The 17,371-nt window shown below is 54.4% G+C and overlaps 1 protein-coding gene across 1 annotated transcript in view; it reads right to left on the bottom strand.

Moving 5' to 3' along the window:
• KCNQ4 (potassium voltage-gated channel subfamily Q member 4) overlaps positions 1-9,151 on the bottom strand; it is a 74,594-nt gene extending 65,443 nt beyond the window's left edge. The window contains exon 1 of the mRNA XM_074934603.1: positions 8,856-9,151. Coding sequence (XP_074790704.1) covers positions 8,856-9,151 — 296 coding nt within the window. The remainder of the gene's footprint in view (positions 1-8,855) is intronic.
• Between the last annotated feature and the right edge of the window lie 8,220 nt (positions 9,152-17,371).

Raw genomic sequence — 17,371 nt, 5'->3', positions numbered from 1 at the left:
TTCCTGTATCGATCGCCAAGCAGTGATGGTATTTATAGAAAGAAGTCCACCAAAAGAGAGACCGGAGTTTATGTTGGGGGGGGGGGTGAAGAAAGGGGCAGAGAGAGACACACTGAGCTCCCCCCACCCTGCACACAGCTTTCTGGCCAGCTCGAACAATATATGAAGAGGGACGTGATTGTACAGATTCAGACTGCAAGCTATTCAGGGCAGGGACTGCCTACTGCTCTGTGCTCGTGCAGCGCCTAGCACAGGGGAGCACTGCTCCTGGCTGGCCTGGAGGTACTACCTTCATCAACAGGATTCATAATAATTCAGGGCTTTGGAGACAATCTGACCCATGCTAGGAGAGCATCTCCTGCCTTCAACATCAGTCCCACTGCCTCCCTCAACCCCCTTTGAGAAGAAAAGCGGTATCTTGTCATGTTTGCTAATTATTAGTGCTTTGTACATGGGTAGCGCCCTATGGTCGCAGCCTGGGTTGGGGCTAGGAGCTGTACACACCTTGGGTAGTCAGTCCCTGCCCTGAAGACCTTGCAATCTAGAAGACAAGACGGCCAACCACAAAACAACCTCGTAGCAGCAAGAACTAGTTTCCAAGGCAGGGTGTGTAATCCTTTCCCTGAATCCCCATCAAGGTCTCTATGCCAAGTTTGTGACGCACTAACACATCTCATGGTAAAGGTCACAAACAAGGGTCCTAGATGCAACTGACACAGCCACAGACCAGGCCCGTTGCTGGAGCAGGTGTGACGGGGACCTTGCATCATGTACGCATGGGTCCAGGGCAAACCCTGAACTCGGTGTCCTGGAGAGTTTCATTGTGGATCGCTACACCCTGCCCCCGCCTCACAAGCTCATTCGACAGGAGTCCCCTGGCGCTAATCCTTCCCAGCAAGGCCTGGCGGGGAAACAGAAGCTATTGCATAGGCCTGGAAGTGGCGCAGATGAGTGAAGACAGAGAGGGAATGCAGTCCCTCTTCCAGCAGATCAGAGTCTCGTTTGAAGGCTTCCAGAACACCACGTGGGATGTGGCAGGAGGAGGATCCAGCTAGCAGGGAGCTCGTTCTCCAGCTTCCACGATGAGGAAGGGCATGTTTAGACTTCAAGGATCTAATGGGAACCAGGAAGGGTAGGTGGGTAGCACCCCAGTACAGCCCCTTGCTCGGCAGCGCTGTACCAGGGGCACTCGTGGATAGTCTTGTTCCAGTGGAGTTATGCGGGGGGGCTGGATGGCGTGTGTGTGTGTGTGTGTGCGCGCGCACCACTCATTACTCTTTGAACGCAAGATTCTCCTTCCCTTTCTTCTTTCAGAGCACAGCAAAATCTGTGTAATATACAACTACCAGCCCTTCCACGCCAGCTGTCACCGTTAATTCCTCGCAGGAGGATCTTTGTTTCCAGCACAACATTTGCGCACACAACCCCCTCCCCCCCCAACAACAACAAACAAAATAAAAAAACCACCCCAGCGAACGACTTTGAGGGTCCCGAGAAGAGTTACAGATGGCAGACCGGCTCCTGTCTGATCTCCCCCGGGGAATGCAGATGCCCTGTTATCAAGTGACAAATCCATCCTGCTACCTCACTAGGCTAGCTTAAATCAGACCCACTTCCCCCCCACCTTAACAGGCTGTGACTCGCACATTCAGTTCCCAGTTCGTACATTCTGTTACCACTGAATTATAGCTCCCCAAAACCAAGATGGGAGAGCATGGTCGTGACATCCTGGCTGCTTCTGACGGCCTGGCACTGTACCGGTGCGGCTCGGGCTCTTGCAGCAAGAGCTAAACACACCCACACGCCAAAAGGCAGGGGATGCACACGCTAAACACACCCACACGCCAAAAGGCAGGGGATGCACACGCAGCCCGGACAGGCTTGGCACATACATGTGCATAGGCAGGTATACAGCAGCCTGGACACGCAGCCTCACACTTACTGGTTGGTGCTGATCTTAGCTATTTTTAGGTGTGTGTATGTGTGTGGGGGGGTGTCTCCCACTCTCTGACGCCAAACACCTCCTGTCCTCTCCCAATCATGCGGCTCCAACTGCTCACCCCCCTCCACTCCAGTCTTCCATTCCCCACACCCAGCCCCACCACCTTGGCCCCCATGGCGGTACCTGCCAGCTCTGACTTATGGTGCCTGGAGTGCACCTCCTGCCTGGCTAAGACCGTCTCGTGAAATGGGCCGGAGCAGCGAGCGCGCAGGTGCACCGGTGGCTGCCTGCTGAACTCCTTCCTGGGCCCACAGAAATTGAGCGCATGGTACAGAGGGAAGAACACGCCCTGGGCCTGCAGACAGAGCAGCCAGCTGCATGGCGCAGTGGGACCGGGGCTTAGCACAGGCACGTCAGTGGATATGCAATACTCAGCACTTCCATGGCACTCTTCCAGCCGGAGATCTCCACGCACTTTAAAAAAAAAGCGTAGGGAAATACCATGCTTTCCATCTGTAAGATGGGGAAACTGAGGCCAGAGGAGGCGGGAGGGAACTGACTTTGCCCAGGGTCATGGGTAGAGCCAGGATCAGAAGGCAGGTGTCCTGATTCCCAGTCTGATGTAGTTCCTAGTTTCCCGGAGATATACTGACATGAGCAAGCCACTTCCTTTCCCTCTTCTCAGATTCAAATTCAGGGGCGCTTTCTCTCAGCATGTTTGATCACGACAGTTTCTCCCGGGGAGATTACAGGCAATTTGGAACCAGAGTCTAATTGCTACCCATACGCCAAGTTAGCAAAAGATTCCCCAGGGGAGTTCAAATCGCTGCTCAAGCAATGAGTAAACCCCGTCTAGAAATATTCCTGCTTCTGAAGATCCAGCCGACGCGTAGGGTCAAACCCCTGGTTGGTCTGGGGGAAGCTTCTTGCAGCTTCAACTCTCCTCCTTGATTAGGCCCTGGCTGGGTCTCATGAGACACCGAGCTGTGGGTTAATGGCACTGCAAGCCAAACTACAGGTCCCCCCTACCCAAAATTAGCCAGGCATAAAATAGAGAGAGTCTTTGGGAGCTTTCCCTCCACTCTCCCCACCCCATCCCCATGAAAACACCTGGAGCAAGTTAAGAGGGACGCGGAAGGAGGAAAAAATGAAATAAAACAAAGCCAACCGCAGCTCGGGACGTTGGCACTGGTCTGTGAGCAGAGCGATCTCTGCAGAGCGCGCTCAGCAGGGTTTTCCCACGAGGCCTGAGCAGGCCTTGAACAGCGACTAGGAGACACAATCCCAGCACTTCCACTTGTCCCACTTGTGGCTGAACCCACCGACAGACCTGGACACAGCCCCAAGGACATCCGGCTGGGGAACGCGCAGTGTCGCTGCATTGGACCCCGCTGCTGTCGGCGGAGAGCAGAGGAGCAGGCTACCCGCTCCCCATTCAAATCTGTCCTAAGGGCAGAGTAATGCTACACCGCCCCGCTAAGAGTAGATCTAGGCAGTCATCATCCTCCAGCCCTTCTCATGCTCACACGCACAGCACAAGAGACAGGCCCTGTCCCGAAGTGCTCACAATCTAAATAGACAAAGGGGGGGGGGGAGAGGGAGAGAGAGGGGCACAGGTTCACCCTAGGTCTTACAAGAGGTCAGTCTTGGAGCTGGGGCTAGAATCCTGGTCTCCCCAGCCCCACTGCTCTATCCACTAGCCCAAGCTGCCTCAGCAAACCTTTGGGTGCTTTGGAAGCTCATTCGCACGGAGAATCTATGGCTCCTTCAAAGACATTCAGACTCTTTGAGCTTTAAATCAGAATATGGAAAGTGGGGGGGGGGGAGGGAAGAAATCCACATATGCCTTGCATCACAAAAAACGAAACAGGAAGGGACCTGCTGTCAGAAAGGGTCTAAATAGATATTTATTTACATGTGCAAACCTGCTGCTCTGCATTCTCTGTCTGGGGCACTCTGCACTTCACACACTCGCAGGTCACTCGCTCAGATTTCCAGAGGGTGTCATAACAGGCCCCCCGTAGTGCTCCATTCAGCCAACGAGTTCAACACCCTTTACAGAGATGAATGAGGTAGGCTGCTGCCCTCTCTTCCAGGCACGGGTGGTAATGTCCGGGTTGTGCTTCTGGGGAAAACAGTGGCACAGAGACGCAGCTCCCCTGCAAGTTGCACAAAGCCACAAACAGCGGTACCACCTAGAAGAGAATCTAGCAGAGCTTCCACCCAGACACAGGCTCCCACCGCTTAACCACACTTCCCTTTCTGCGCACGTGTTCCTCTCTCAGCGGCCTTTTTCAGCTCTCTTGCTTTGCAGAGCAAGGGCTAGATCCACAAAGCGAATTAGGAACCTCAATGCCTCTTCAGGCACCCAAGCCCAAAATGTGGAGCCTTAAAGTCCCCACCCAGCTGCTGCCTAACCCCACGGGCAGCTACACTCCTTAGATATCAAACTTTCCTCCCCCCCCCCCCCCCAATAAATTCCCCAGGGTGACTACATTTCTGCCATCGGGCATGTGTAATGCCACATAAATCCTGACACCCAGCTCACTCTGAGTCCAGCAGCATCCTCACACTGGGCATTGCCCTACATATTTCACCTGTGGGGCCTGACCCGGGAGGCGTTTTCAGTGGCCACCCACCAGATTGGACCTCGCACAGAGCAAGGCTGCTGCAAGAGCAGATGAGGCAATGAACATCCAGTCACCGGGATATAGAGTCGATCTCTCTCTCTCTCTCTGGCCCAAGAAATACAGAATATTTGTGCCGTGTGGCACAGCTCCAAGGAGAGGTTGAGAGAGACCTGCCCCAGAGCTCCTTACCCCCAGTGGTTGGAGCACTCACTTGGAAGGCAGGATAGCCAAGTCCCTGCTCCACACAAGGCTGTGGGGGTGGGAGGGGGATTTGATTCTGGGTCTCTCGACTTCCTGGGTGAGTGTTCGAACTGCTGAGCTACATGTGGCAAGGGGGACTCTTCCTTCGTACACCCCCGAAGAGAAAGGGTGTAGGTGCCCAACTTCAGAAGGGGACGCATGGCTGTGAATCCCAAGCAGATGGAGGCATCCTCCCTCCAGCCCAGACTTTGATGCCTAACTCCCTTTGGCTTCTTCCCTTGGCTCCTTGGCATTTCCTCTTGGCTAGCTTAGGCAGGTCACTCAGCCACTGACTTTTGTGGGTCCTTTTTTAGGCACTTAACACACCCCTTGCATGGAACAGGGAGACTGGGTGACTCCCGCCAGGCAGCAAGGCACGCAGAGTTGGCATTGCAGTGCCTAGTGTTTGAGTCTCCCTTACAGATCTAGCCCGATTCCAATATGCATAATTCCAGTGGCGTTCCACCCAGGGAGAGACCCTTTCATGGGGCAGACATTGGTTCCTAATTCATTCTACCTATGCAAAGAGGTTCCCAACACTTCTGCCAAGGGAGCTAGCACCCTAGGATCAGGGCAGGGAGTTTTCCTACTGCCGTTTCTTCCTTTGCCTTTGTATAACTAAAGAGAAATACGGTAAGAGCGCGCTGGCTGAAATAACCCACTTAAAAGAGGAAAAAACATGCCTCTGGGACACAGAACACCTGCTCTTTGATTTATGGACCTCCTATTTACCCAGAGCACCATTGCAACTGTTTTAAGCACAAAAAAAATCACAAGCTATCTAATTAGGCAGAAAGACAACTCGCTAATTTTCTGTGGCAAAGCCCCATTCCCCCAAATTAACACCAGCTGACGCTGGAGCGACGCAAGGTTCGGAGGCCTCCTGGTCCCCCTTTCGTTTCTCAATAATTACCCTTTCTGCTGAACCCAAGAAATGTCTGCACCGCACTAGTAAGGCACCGATCATGAATGCCTTGCATTCTATACAAAACCAATCATGTCACAGCCCATGCTGAGCTGGTGTCCTCTAACGCAATCACTCTTCATTCCGTGTCTCCCCAGAGCACGCACACACAAGTCCGTTCCCTTCTAAGTCACTGTTTGATAAATGACGCTGGCTTCCCTTTGCCATCCCTGAGAATGGGAGTTTGTTAATGAAATTAACAGACTCATGTACATACCAGGCAGCTCACCCACCAGAGATCTGTTAAGTGAGGATTGTTTTTCTAGGGCCCAGCCCTGTAGAACTAAGGCATCACCGCTCCTGCCTTTCTGAAAGTCAAGAGTTCTTTCTAGGACAGACCCTTGATTTGCATTTTAAGAAAAATAAACAGAAATAGTCAGACAAATGCAGGTGTTTCTTGTTTTCTCTCCAAGCGAGAATGGAGGGCAACTCATCCCATTTCTAGGTCTTTAGTATTATTATGTTTGAGCTGCTTTGGTTTTTAAATTTTAAAATTCCAAACAGTCAAACAAAAACTTTAGGGACAAAGTCTGAAGGGGGATTAACACAAATCTTTTGTTTCTTCAGAAAGAAGCTAAACTAAGCAACCAATATCCCTTGGGCCACAATACAGACATCATTTCCCATGCTGGGAAAGGGTTTTTTTTTCAGGGGTTGCATTTGCTTTCCTGGATTATCACAGCTACGCTATAGTTCATGACAGCCGCAAAACCTTCGGGCCAGTTAATATCTAGGGAAGGCAGACCCAGAAAGCAAGCCTGTGTTTATGTTCTGGGTCCATTCCAGGGCTTGGAGCTAATAAACTATCAACATTGTTATTTAACACTAAAAAAAACCCTACCTTTTTAATTTGAAGTCATGCAAAGCAGAAGATACCATCTCAAACTTGAAAAAGAAAAAAGAAAAGGAGTACTTGTGGCACCTTAGAGACTAACCAATTTATTTGAGCATCAGCTTTCGTGAGCTACAGCTCACTTCATCGGATGCATGAAGTGAGCTGTAGCTCACGAAAGCTGATGCTCAAATAAATTGGTTAGTCTCTAAGGTGCCACAAGTACTCCTTTTCTTTTTGCGAATACAGACTAACACGGCTGTTACTCTGAAACTTGAAAAAGAAACAAACAGAGGAAATGATCTGGGAGGTATTCTCACCTCGTCTGAGACTTGACACAAAGTTCAAACAATGGAGTGCTTTTTTTAAAAAAGCAAGCCACAAAAGTTGTTTGTAACCCAACCCCCCTCCTCCCAAAATAAGATGTTAGTCGAAAACTCAACACACTAGTCAATGGAGTGGAACACAGACAAGGCTGTTAACAACATGTACCTGGATTTGAAAGGTGTGAACTGAATTCGTAGGAAACTAGTGCAAATTTTGGAAGAGTTTTGAAGCTGCATGCAAGCAGGTGTGGATTCTTTACATTCACATGGGGACAAGACAGAGGAACGTGGACCCCTGGGGACTCCCCCAGCAGGTTCTGCTGGCAGTTCAGAACTCTTTGCAGGGGGTTTAACGTAGAAAGGGGATTGACAAGAGAACTGGCCACCTGGAAGGAAGAGACGGATTGTGAAAGGTGGGCTGAAATGGCGGAAGGGGATCAGGACTGGAAGCTGGTGGATACTGGATCAAGAAAGGACTTCAGGGTTAGGATAGCATTGGTGGAAGAGGGGTGGAGCGGAGGAAGGACTGGAAAGAAGCTCGGGTAGGAATCAGCCCTGAAAGAAAGGTTGTGGGCGAGGAGAAAAGGGGACTGGTGAAAAAGAGTGGAGATGAAACCCGAGACTGGGGACTAGAAGGACCCCCATGGGGACCAGCATTGGGAGATGGGTACTGTCTATGGAGACTGGAGTGGTGCAGTGAGGACCGGGATGGGGACCGGCAATGCTCCCCGATCCAGAACTCAGGCAAGAGCCTAATAGTTGTGAGGTGTGGATGGTGGGGTTATGCAGGAGCCACAGTACCCACACAAACACATGGCCCTGGGGAAGGAGGATGAGGGACCTCCTGGGGATTAGATTGGTGGGCTGGTCCTTGGGGGATTAGGGGTCAGGATGTAGATGGGGGAATAGTTGATGGGACCCCTACAGATGAGCCAACCTGGCCCAGTACTGGGATGAAGGTGTGTAGATGGGGGAAGGGCTGGGGGGGCTCGGAGGATGGTGTTATCCTGAAGGGTCAGGCTGGGACCCCTCTCACATGTTGGGCCTTGCCACCCCAGGGATGTGGTGAGGTTAGGGACCTAGGGGTCAGACAGGGCCACATGAAGGTGGGTGGATGGGTGTCAGGCTGAGGGCACCCAGGAGCCAGGGGGCGAGGGCAGGTTGGGGGGGGACCCAGGGATGGGAACCCACTTCAGGCTGAGGGCCCGGCGGACTCACATGAAGGCGGGTAGCTGGGGGGCAGGGGGATGGGGGCACGGCGGACTCACAGGAAGGCGGGTAGCTGGGGGGCAGGGGGATGGGGGCCCAGCGGACTCACAGGAAGGCGGGTAGCTGGGGGGTAGGCTGGAGGGGACGGGGATGGGGGCCCGGCGGACTCACAGGAAGGCGGGTAGCTGGGGGGCAGGCTGCAGGGGACGGGGATGGGGGCCCGGCGGACTCACAGGAAGGCGGGTAGCTGGGGGGCAGGGGGCTGGGGGCCCGGCGGACTCACAGGAAGGCGGGTAGCTGGGGGGCAGGGGGCTGGGGGCCCGGCGGACTCACAGGAAGGCGGGTAGCTGGGGGGCAGGGGCTGGGGGCCCGGCGGACTCACAGGAAGGCGGGTAGCTGGGGGGCAGGCTGGGGGCAGGGGCTGGGGGCCCGGCGGACTCTCAGGAACTGGGGGGCAGGCTGGGGGCCCGGCGGACTCACAGGAAGGCGGGTAGCTGGGGGGCAAGCTGGGGGGCAGGGGCTGGGGGCCCGGCGGACTCACAGGAAGGCGGGTAGCTGGGGGGCAAGCTGGGGGGCAGGGGCTGGGGGCCCGGCGGACTCACAGGAAGGCGGGTAGCTGGGGGGCAAGCTGGGGGGCAGGGGCTGGGGGCCCGGCGGACTCACAGGAAGGCGGGTAGCTGGGGGGCAGGGGCTGGGGGCCCTGCGGACTCACATGAAGGCGTGGTAGATGAACGCCCAGCCGCGGGGTCTCTCCAGCACGTTGTACAGACAGTTCTGCAGGCGCCGGTAGCGCTTGTGCGCGGCGGAGCGGGCGGTCGCCCCGCCGGGCGGCGCTGGCAGCGGGGTCCCCAGCAGCCCCAGGCGCCGGGGGCTGCCCGCGGGCGGCTCGTTCTTCTCCGTCTGCACAGCGGTCAGGGCGACGAACTCCCCGCGCCGGGGGTCGCCGGGGATCGGGGGCGGCGAGAGCATGGAGAGGTCCCCCTCGCCGGGCGGCTGCAGCCCGGCCATGGCGCGCTCAGGGCACGGAGCGGGGCCCCCGGACGGGCCAGCCCCGCATGGCCCGAGCTTCAGGCGAGTCCGGGCCCCGGGCTGGGACGGAGGGAGGGGAGCTCCCCGCGCGCCCCCTGGTTCCCCAAAGGGGGCCCTTCGCTGGCGCTCCTGCCCCGGGCAGCGAGGGGACCGCGCGCCCCTGCAAGTCCGGGTCCGCCCGGTGCGCTCCGCGCAGGAGGCCGGGAAAGGAGCCCGGGACGTCCCGCAGCCTCAGCCCATCCGAAAGGGGCGGCGATGGAGCTGGAGCTGGAGCTGGAGCGGGCTGGGGTGGAGGGGGACACGCAGCTTCCCTCCCCGAGCAGCGGGGAGAGCCCCCCCCACCTCGGCGGCGGGGGGCGGCGGACGCGTCCCGAGGCTCCTGCGCCGAAGCCTGGCAGAGCCGCCGAAGTTTCCAGGAGTTGCAGTTTACATGGCACTCCGGGGGGCTGGTTAGCGTCAAAGCGCAGCGAATCGCGCGGGACTCCGAGCCTCCGCCGCCCTCCCAGCCCCGAGCTCTCCCCGGCCCCTCTCCATGCCGCTCGATTTCCCACCTGCCTTTTGCTTACACTCACATGTCACCTCGCCTCCTCCCCGGGCCCTTTCTCTCCTCCCCCAGCCCCTCCCTGCGCGCAGCCCGGCGACTTACTGGGCCGGAGGGGGTGGGGACTCCGCCTGCTGGGCTCTCAGTCGCTTCCCAGCTTCCCCCACCTGGCTGGGGCGGGGGGTCCCGCTCAGGGCTCAGCTCCGATGAGTTCTCCGGCGGCGTCTCGCAGCCCAGCGCTGTGGTTTCCCTTCCCCCGCCAGCCAAACGGCGGTGAGCTTGTTACCCAGTAAAAGGTCGGGCATTTCTGGGGCTGATCAGCCTCCCCAGCCAGACCCCGGCGGGGAGGTAAAGAATGAACAGGGTTAGAAAACCTCATGCTTCAGGGCGCAAAGCAAACCCCATGTGGTCAGGAAGGACCCTCCCCCTGGAGAGCTTGAGCTATAATCCAGCATTTTAAGGTCTCTTGCATCTTCCGCCGAAGTGCTGGCCACGGTCAGAGAAGGGGCTGGACGCTCCGGTCTGGCCCTTGCGAGGGATTCTTTTTTATATTCTTATGCCCAAATAAATGTGTTCCTCTCTACGGTGCCCCAAGGACTCCTCCTTGTTTTTGCTGATACAAACTGACACAGCTACCCTCTGAAACCTGTTTTTGACATCTGTGCTGCTGTTTTTCTCTGATGCCAGCAGGCAGCCTTCACCTGGAGTGGATCAAAATGTTGTTTCCAAATAGGGGAGGGCCTGGTTGGTAACGCTTGTTAAAAACCCGACCACTTGAAGGTCCGGGCCCCAGGGAAGAGGCTGCAGGCTGCTTGCAGCTTTGGCTGTTTAAGTTGTCACCTTTCCCCCATGACATGCCAAGCAGAGCTCTGGGGAGCTCCTGGGTTCCATTTCTTTGGCCACCGCCTGCGGGGGCTTTGCGGCCCTTAAGCTTTGGCCACAGTCTTGGGCTTCTCTTGGCGGTTCAAACTCCTCCCTCAAAAAACTGTGAAATTCAGTCAAAACCCACTAAATTCCACCATCTTGCCCCAAAAGCAAAACTCCATCCGATCCCGGTAGCTCCCTCCCAGCGAGATCAAGGCTAGCTGGAAAGAGTTGGGATAGCGCACAAGATCTGGGCTCAGCTTGCCCCGAGACCTGAAACCAGCTGAACACCCATGTCAGAGCCATGCAGGGCTTAGAAACACATATAAACACGGCCCACCTTGGCCGACCCTGGGGACCTCTGGAGCTAAAAGCATCACCCTCTACACTCGAGCTAAAGGATTGTGACCTATGGCTGGGAGCTGGAATAGACGCCATCCTCTGCACGAGGCCCAGCGGAGGAGATACGCACACTGGACCATGGGTTAACTTACATATAACTTGGTGCTTTTGGCCAAGTTTCACTTTGCCTTTTGGGCAGCCTGTTCTAATCTGAATCCCAGAGAGAGACCACACATAGCCCGCAGCTGAAGGAAACTGACTCCCTGATGCTTCACCAGGCTCTGGGGAAGGCATCATCTGCCACTGGTCCCAGACATTAGCCATCTGTGACTATTGAACTTCAGCATCTTTGAGGACCAACTGGGGAAAGCAAGGCAGGGAGCACAGGGAATCAGTTTAGAGAACTGGGAACCAATAAACTGGGAATCAGCAGAGAAGGGAGACAGGGCAGCAGCTTGTTTGGAAGAGATCTTGGATAATCTAGACTCTGTTGTAAATCAATCCTAGTATATGCTGTGGGCAGATTCACCAGGCAGGGCAGGCCAAGCAAAGGCCAGGTGTTCAAGCGTCAATCTGTGGGCAGCAGATTATCTTTATCTCCTTGCACTTTCTGCAGCCGTAGCTAGTGGGGGCCACTCTCACAGAGGAAACTGGCCTAGATGGACCCCGGTCTGGTGCATTCTGGCAATCGCTATGTTCCTCAGGGTGTGTTTGTTAATCAAGAGAAGATACAAAAATCCCTCAGCACCAAGTCTCAGAGCATGGGTCAATTGACTTGGGCTCATGGTGCTAAACATTGCAGGGTAGATGGTGGGGCTCAGACTGGAGTCTAGGCGCTGAGACCCACCCCCCCATCACTGGGTTTCAGAGCCCAGGCTCCAGCCTGAGCCACAAGATTTGCCCTGCAATTTTATAGTCCCCCTAGCCCAAATCCCACAAGCCTGAACCAGCTGACCTGGGCCAGCCACGGCCGGGCTGTGGGTCTTTTATTGCAGTGGGGATGTACCGTTAGGGACAGAGATGTCCCCGCTTTCCCCCAGCTGGGAAGGAGAGACGACACATCCTTCCTGGCTGCTGTTGAGAATCCCTCCCAATCCGTGCCCTGCAGGTCTCCCACCACTAAGGCTAGGTTGTGTCTGCTTCTAGCAGCCACCGCTTGCTGCCTGCAGCCATGTGGCCCATGTCATGGGCGCCCTGCACTCAGACCCCCTCGGAGTTCAAGGGCTGAGCCGTGGGGCCAGGGCCCTGTGTACGTGCCCCAGGACCAGCACTTGGCCACACCCGGTTTATTGCTGATTGGTTTATTTCCTAGGCAGCCTCTAAACGTAACATTCACCTGCAGATCTCCCAGCACTTTGTGGATCTGCATGAGCTAAGCCTCACAGCCCCCTGATGCTGAGCGGCAGGTACGATCGCTGACTTAGATGGGGAAACCGAGGCACAGAGATTTAAACAATTTACCTGATGTGACACGCGATGGTGGGAGGGTCAGCAGCATGTGCCACAGGCTTAGCTCCTCCTCCTCTGCCCTAGCCACACTTCCTCTCCAAGGGATTAAAGAAGCTGGTTTTATTTTCAAAGCCAGTTTCCCCCAAGTGCGCCCCAGGGCCCACGCTGCTGAAAGAGAAGTAGAGTAGCATAAGTGAAAATTTACGGCTTAGATTAGTGAATTGTTTATCATGGTGGTTGAGGATCCTGGCCCAAGCGCCCGGCCCCAGCGAGCATCACTAAATGTGTTGGGTGCTTTGGAAATATGTGCAATAAATGACTAGATAATACGTTTGCCACCTAATACTTCTCCCTGCGAAGGATTTGCCCACACGCCCGAGCTGCTTGCACACTTGGGAAAGCTGCAACTTGGAGAGCGAAGCAGAATGAATCTCTTCCCGTCCAGGAAAGGCAGGAGAGGGGGTGAACCCCAGATCTAGGAAGGTATTTAGGCTCCTAACTTGCATTGCTATGGAAGGAAGGAGCTTAATAACCTTGGTGGATCTGGGTCTCACTGTCTAAGGCTTGGGGAGGAATCAATGGGCCAGGTTTAATTTAATAGCTGGGCAGGTGAATCCCAGTGCAGAGTTACTGTAGGCTGGAGAATTCATGGGCAACCAGCCAGTCTCCTCGTGTATTCATAGAATCACAGAAATCTGGAAGGGACCTGAAGAGGTCACAGAGTCCAGCCCCCAGTGCTGGGGCAGCACCAAGTAAACCTAGACCAGCCCTGACAGGGGTTTGTCCAACCTGTTCTTAAAATCCTCCAGTGACGGAGATTCCACCGCCTCCCTTGGAAGCCTGTCCCAGAGCTGAGAGTTAGAAAGTTTCTTCCTACTATTTAACGTGCAAGTCCCTTGCTGAAGATAAAGCCAATTACTTCTTGTCCTACTTTCAGTGGACACGGAGAACAATTGATCACAGTCCTCTTTATAACAGCCCTTCGCATATTTGAAAGACTTATCAGGACTCCCCTCGGTCTTCTTTTCTCAGGGTTAAATGTGCCCAGCGTTTTTAACCTTTCCTTGTTGGTCAGATTTTCTAAAGCTTTTAGCATTTCTGTTGCTCTGTTCCGGACTCTCGCCAATTGACCCAGGTTTCCTAAAGAGTGGCCCTCAGAACGGGATACAGGACTCCCGCTGAGGCCTCGTCAGGGCTGAGCAGAGCGGGACAATTGCTCTCCGCATCTTAATACACCCCAGAATGATATTAGCCTTTTTCGCAACTGCATCCCTCTGTTCAATTTGCGATCCTCTATAACCCCCCAACGCCTGTTCCGCGGTGCTGCCCCCCTCCCCCCCCCAGCCAGTTACTCCCCAGGTGGTAGCTGGCTTGGTGGTAGCACTGTGGAACAGGAGCTGGAAAAGGAGTCCTTGGGGTTACTTAACCAGAATCCACTATAAGGGTAAAAGAGATTTTTCTAGGGGCAGATTTCATCCTGACCCCCCTGATACAACATGGCATGACTCATACAAAGACTAAAGTTGCCAAGAAGAATTGGGGCATGAGGGGTGGATGGGCAATTAAAGGGCAGAGTGGAGTCACGCTCCAAGCCCCTATTATCCGGACATTTCATCTGTCCCGCCTGGTTCAGTCATCTCCCACCGTCACACTGGAAATTGTCATGCAAACACCACCAGGCAGGACGATGTGCTGGTAAGGAGACCCTTTATTCTTAACAGCTGGTTGTTATTCCCAAGGAACTGATTCAATCTCTGCAGATCTTCCCCCAAGAATTTAATTCTTCTCTCCAGCTGCTGCTCTGTGACTTAGCCACCAGGAGGATGTAATTGTGGAACTCCTGGTGGCTGTCATCTCTTTATGAATGCTGCAGCTATGACATAATTCTGGAATTCCTTGCCTGCTGTAAGGCATATGGGCGGAGGCCGCTCTGCCAGATGAAGTACGTTACTATTCATCATTGGTATAAGATGGGACAGATCTGCTTCAGCAATCTGAGGGGTACAGCTAGCTGGACTTTGGAGGCTTGTGTCCTAGGAATGCAAAGATCCACCTGTGAAAGGCTCTTCCTGTGTGGCAGTGACTGACCCTGTGTCCGATATAGTGTGTGTGGGGGGGAATATTACAGCAGCCTACCCCCCAAAGCAGCTGTCGTTCATTTGGTGTACTCAATAGAGGCAGATTTATGTTTCCAGTGGCAACTGATGAAAGCAGATTGCAGGAGGGATGAGGGGTTATGGGGGTAGAGTTAAAGGTGACCTGCAAAGGACTTTTAACCGAGTTGGGGGTTATCTTAATAATGTACAAATAAGGTTTGGATGGTTGGGTTTTGTTTGTTTGTTCTTCCTGTTTTTACCCCAGAGATCTAGCTCAGGAGTGGCCAGCCTGGACATGGGCCGGGAGGATTTTTAACAAAGGCCTCATTTCTCCAAACTGCTCACAACATAGCTGTTACTATTTAAAAAAAAAGGGGGGGGGGCTTCTAACAATCTGGCTACAATGACCTTCCCAACTCCATTGCTCTGCTTTCAGGCTCTCACTGCTTCTGCTCTCATCTCTAAAAATCTCCTTCCTTGTGTTAACCAAAACTGAGATTAGTAAAAGGGAAATAATTGTTTAAAAATTAAACTACTTCTCACCCTTTGTTTTTGGGCTGCTCTGAAGGAAATCAACTCATCAATTTCACGTCAGTTTCAGGTCAAGTTCCCCTGGCTGCTCCATGCGCCAGCAGGGGGCTGCAATAATAGGGTTGCAAAGGTGGCAAAGGGTGTGAGAGAGCCCAAGCCAGGCCCAGTTCTATTTTGGGTTAATTTGTATTGATCCTAGGATATTTAAAGTCTTATTTATCAAACATGCATCTGGGGTTTAAACTCCCCTGGCAGCATCTATTTAAGGTATATTTTCAATCTTAGCGCTCTCCTCTCTCTGGAAATCAATCATATGTTTGTTTACCCAGGTTATTAAGCTAATGGAGATGCACGGCCCTTGCCGGTGTTTTCCTGGTCAGTCTGTGTGAAAGCACTGTGGAGACGCACCTCTCCGGGGGCCTGGACTGGTAAAACCGTGACTTGGCGTTGCTTGAAGAAGGGCTGGCTCCCTCCAAACATCTGTGTCTCTGCCTCGGCTTTCCGAGCTTGGTGTGTTCCCCTCGTCAGAACCTGAACAGATTCTAGAGCGAAGGGTTTGCTGGTTGTGTCTGAGAAAGAGCCAGGGAGTCGCAATCAATATTGCACCGACCTATCCATCAGAACCGTCAAAGGTTTCGGGAAGCTAGCCCACGCCACCGGCTGTTTCACCACCATCTCCCCCACAGCCCTGTCTGACTGAACCCCTTTTCTCCCCCCCCCCACACACCCTATGATGAAACTTTGAAGAGTAACTCCAAGGCCTGGTAGATTAAGTGTGAGGAGGCCTGCGTGCTTTGAGCCCATTTCCCTCTTGGGACTGCAGCGTGAATTCCTGGCACCGCAGAGAGGACAGAATTTGCATGCACAGGATTTCCAGTAAGTTTTTCAGATTCTGTATGTGGTAGCAAAGTTGCTGGGCTGGGAGGTGGGAGTAATAGAAAGCAGAGAGGAGCCGCAGGGTGACTACGGGGTGACTTCTTGCAGAATCTAATAGGGGACGGGAGCTGTGTTCCAGCCCTGAGCTCGGGGGTGGGGGGAGGGAACACACAGGAGCTCTGGCTTTGTGTGGAGGGTGCGGCCTGCCAGCCCCGTGCTCGGGATCCTGGCACCAAGCTGAGAGCATGGTTAGATCAAAGGGAAAATCCAAACAGCCCTGGGGTTTCAGAAAGCCCTGGGCAACGAGTCTAGCTAGGGTGGCGAGCTGACACTGCAGCTTGTCACCTGCACAGCCCTGGGCCCATCCTGCTCATGGCGCATGTGAAAGTTAGTTCCCAGGGTTCCACCTGGCTCTGGTTCTTGCACCCCATCAAAAAAGTCACGGCGTTTGGCCTGTGGATGACTCGGTCTGCTAGGGGCCTGAGACTGGGAGGGCAGAGGCAGCTGCAGCCAGGGGTGCTGATGATGGAAGCCATGTCTTTGGTGTTTGTTATTACTACTCCAAGCCAGGGGGTGCAGCAGCATCCCTAGTTCCAGCAGCACTGGCTGCAGCCTGGGAGCGAGATGCATTGACCGAGCTTTGGAAGGGGCAGGCCGTGACTAATGGGAAGGAAGTACAGGTTGGAGCAGACAGTCTGGATTTGCAACTGGGGGGAAAGGGGGACTACAGGTCAGGTCTGAGGGGTGTCGGCAATGCTGTGTGAGGAGTCCAGGTTTGGAATAGCATGATGGGCTGCAGGTGGGGATTGAGGTGCACGGGGGGTCCCAAGAACAGAGGAGCAGGAGCTGCTGCTGGAGTGGGATGCCTGCAGAGCACCTGCTTTCACATACTTGGCCGCAGCCAGGGCCATTAGTTCCTGCCTCTCAAGCTCACACACACTTGAACATACTAAACAAAAAAAAGTCTTAGGAGGAGGCCGTCCCCTAGTGACGGCAGCTTCTGACAACTAGCAACAGGGATGGATTCCAACAACTCCAGTCTTTAACCCCGGCCCATCTGTACCTCCCCAGCCTCCTGGGCAGGGGAGAGCAGCGCTCATGGAGCCTGCTGAGTCAGCAAAGCACCCCGTGCCCAGCATGGCAGGTGCTCTAGGAATGGGGCTGCCCCAACAAAGCACCCAGACGCAGGGGCTGACTTATACAGGGGGATGGGGGCAGACAGGGCTCCCTGGTTGCTGCAGGATTGGCCACTTGCCTGCCTCTGGAACTAGAAAGAAACTTGGGATTTTTCCTGAGTCAGGGGTGAATTCCAGGCATGTGAATAAAGAGCTAAGTTCTCCTGTTTCTTCATCTCCTTCTTCCTCCCTTCACTGGAGTGTCGTGGAAGAGTTAAATCCAAGGAGCTGAGGGTCAAGGCCGCTGGCTTCTTTTTCCAGCTCTATGTGAGCAGGGAACGGGACATAGCAACTTAAGAAGGGGACTCCAAGTGAGGACTCCTGG

Source organism: Natator depressus, chromosome 19 (assembly GCF_965152275.1).
Source record: "Natator depressus isolate rNatDep1 chromosome 19, rNatDep2.hap1, whole genome shotgun sequence".
In the NCBI taxonomy this organism is placed as follows: domain Eukaryota; kingdom Metazoa; phylum Chordata; order Testudines; family Cheloniidae; genus Natator; species Natator depressus.
Note: the sequence above shows the minus strand (reverse complement) of the source record. Positions and strands in the feature narration are given on the sequence as shown.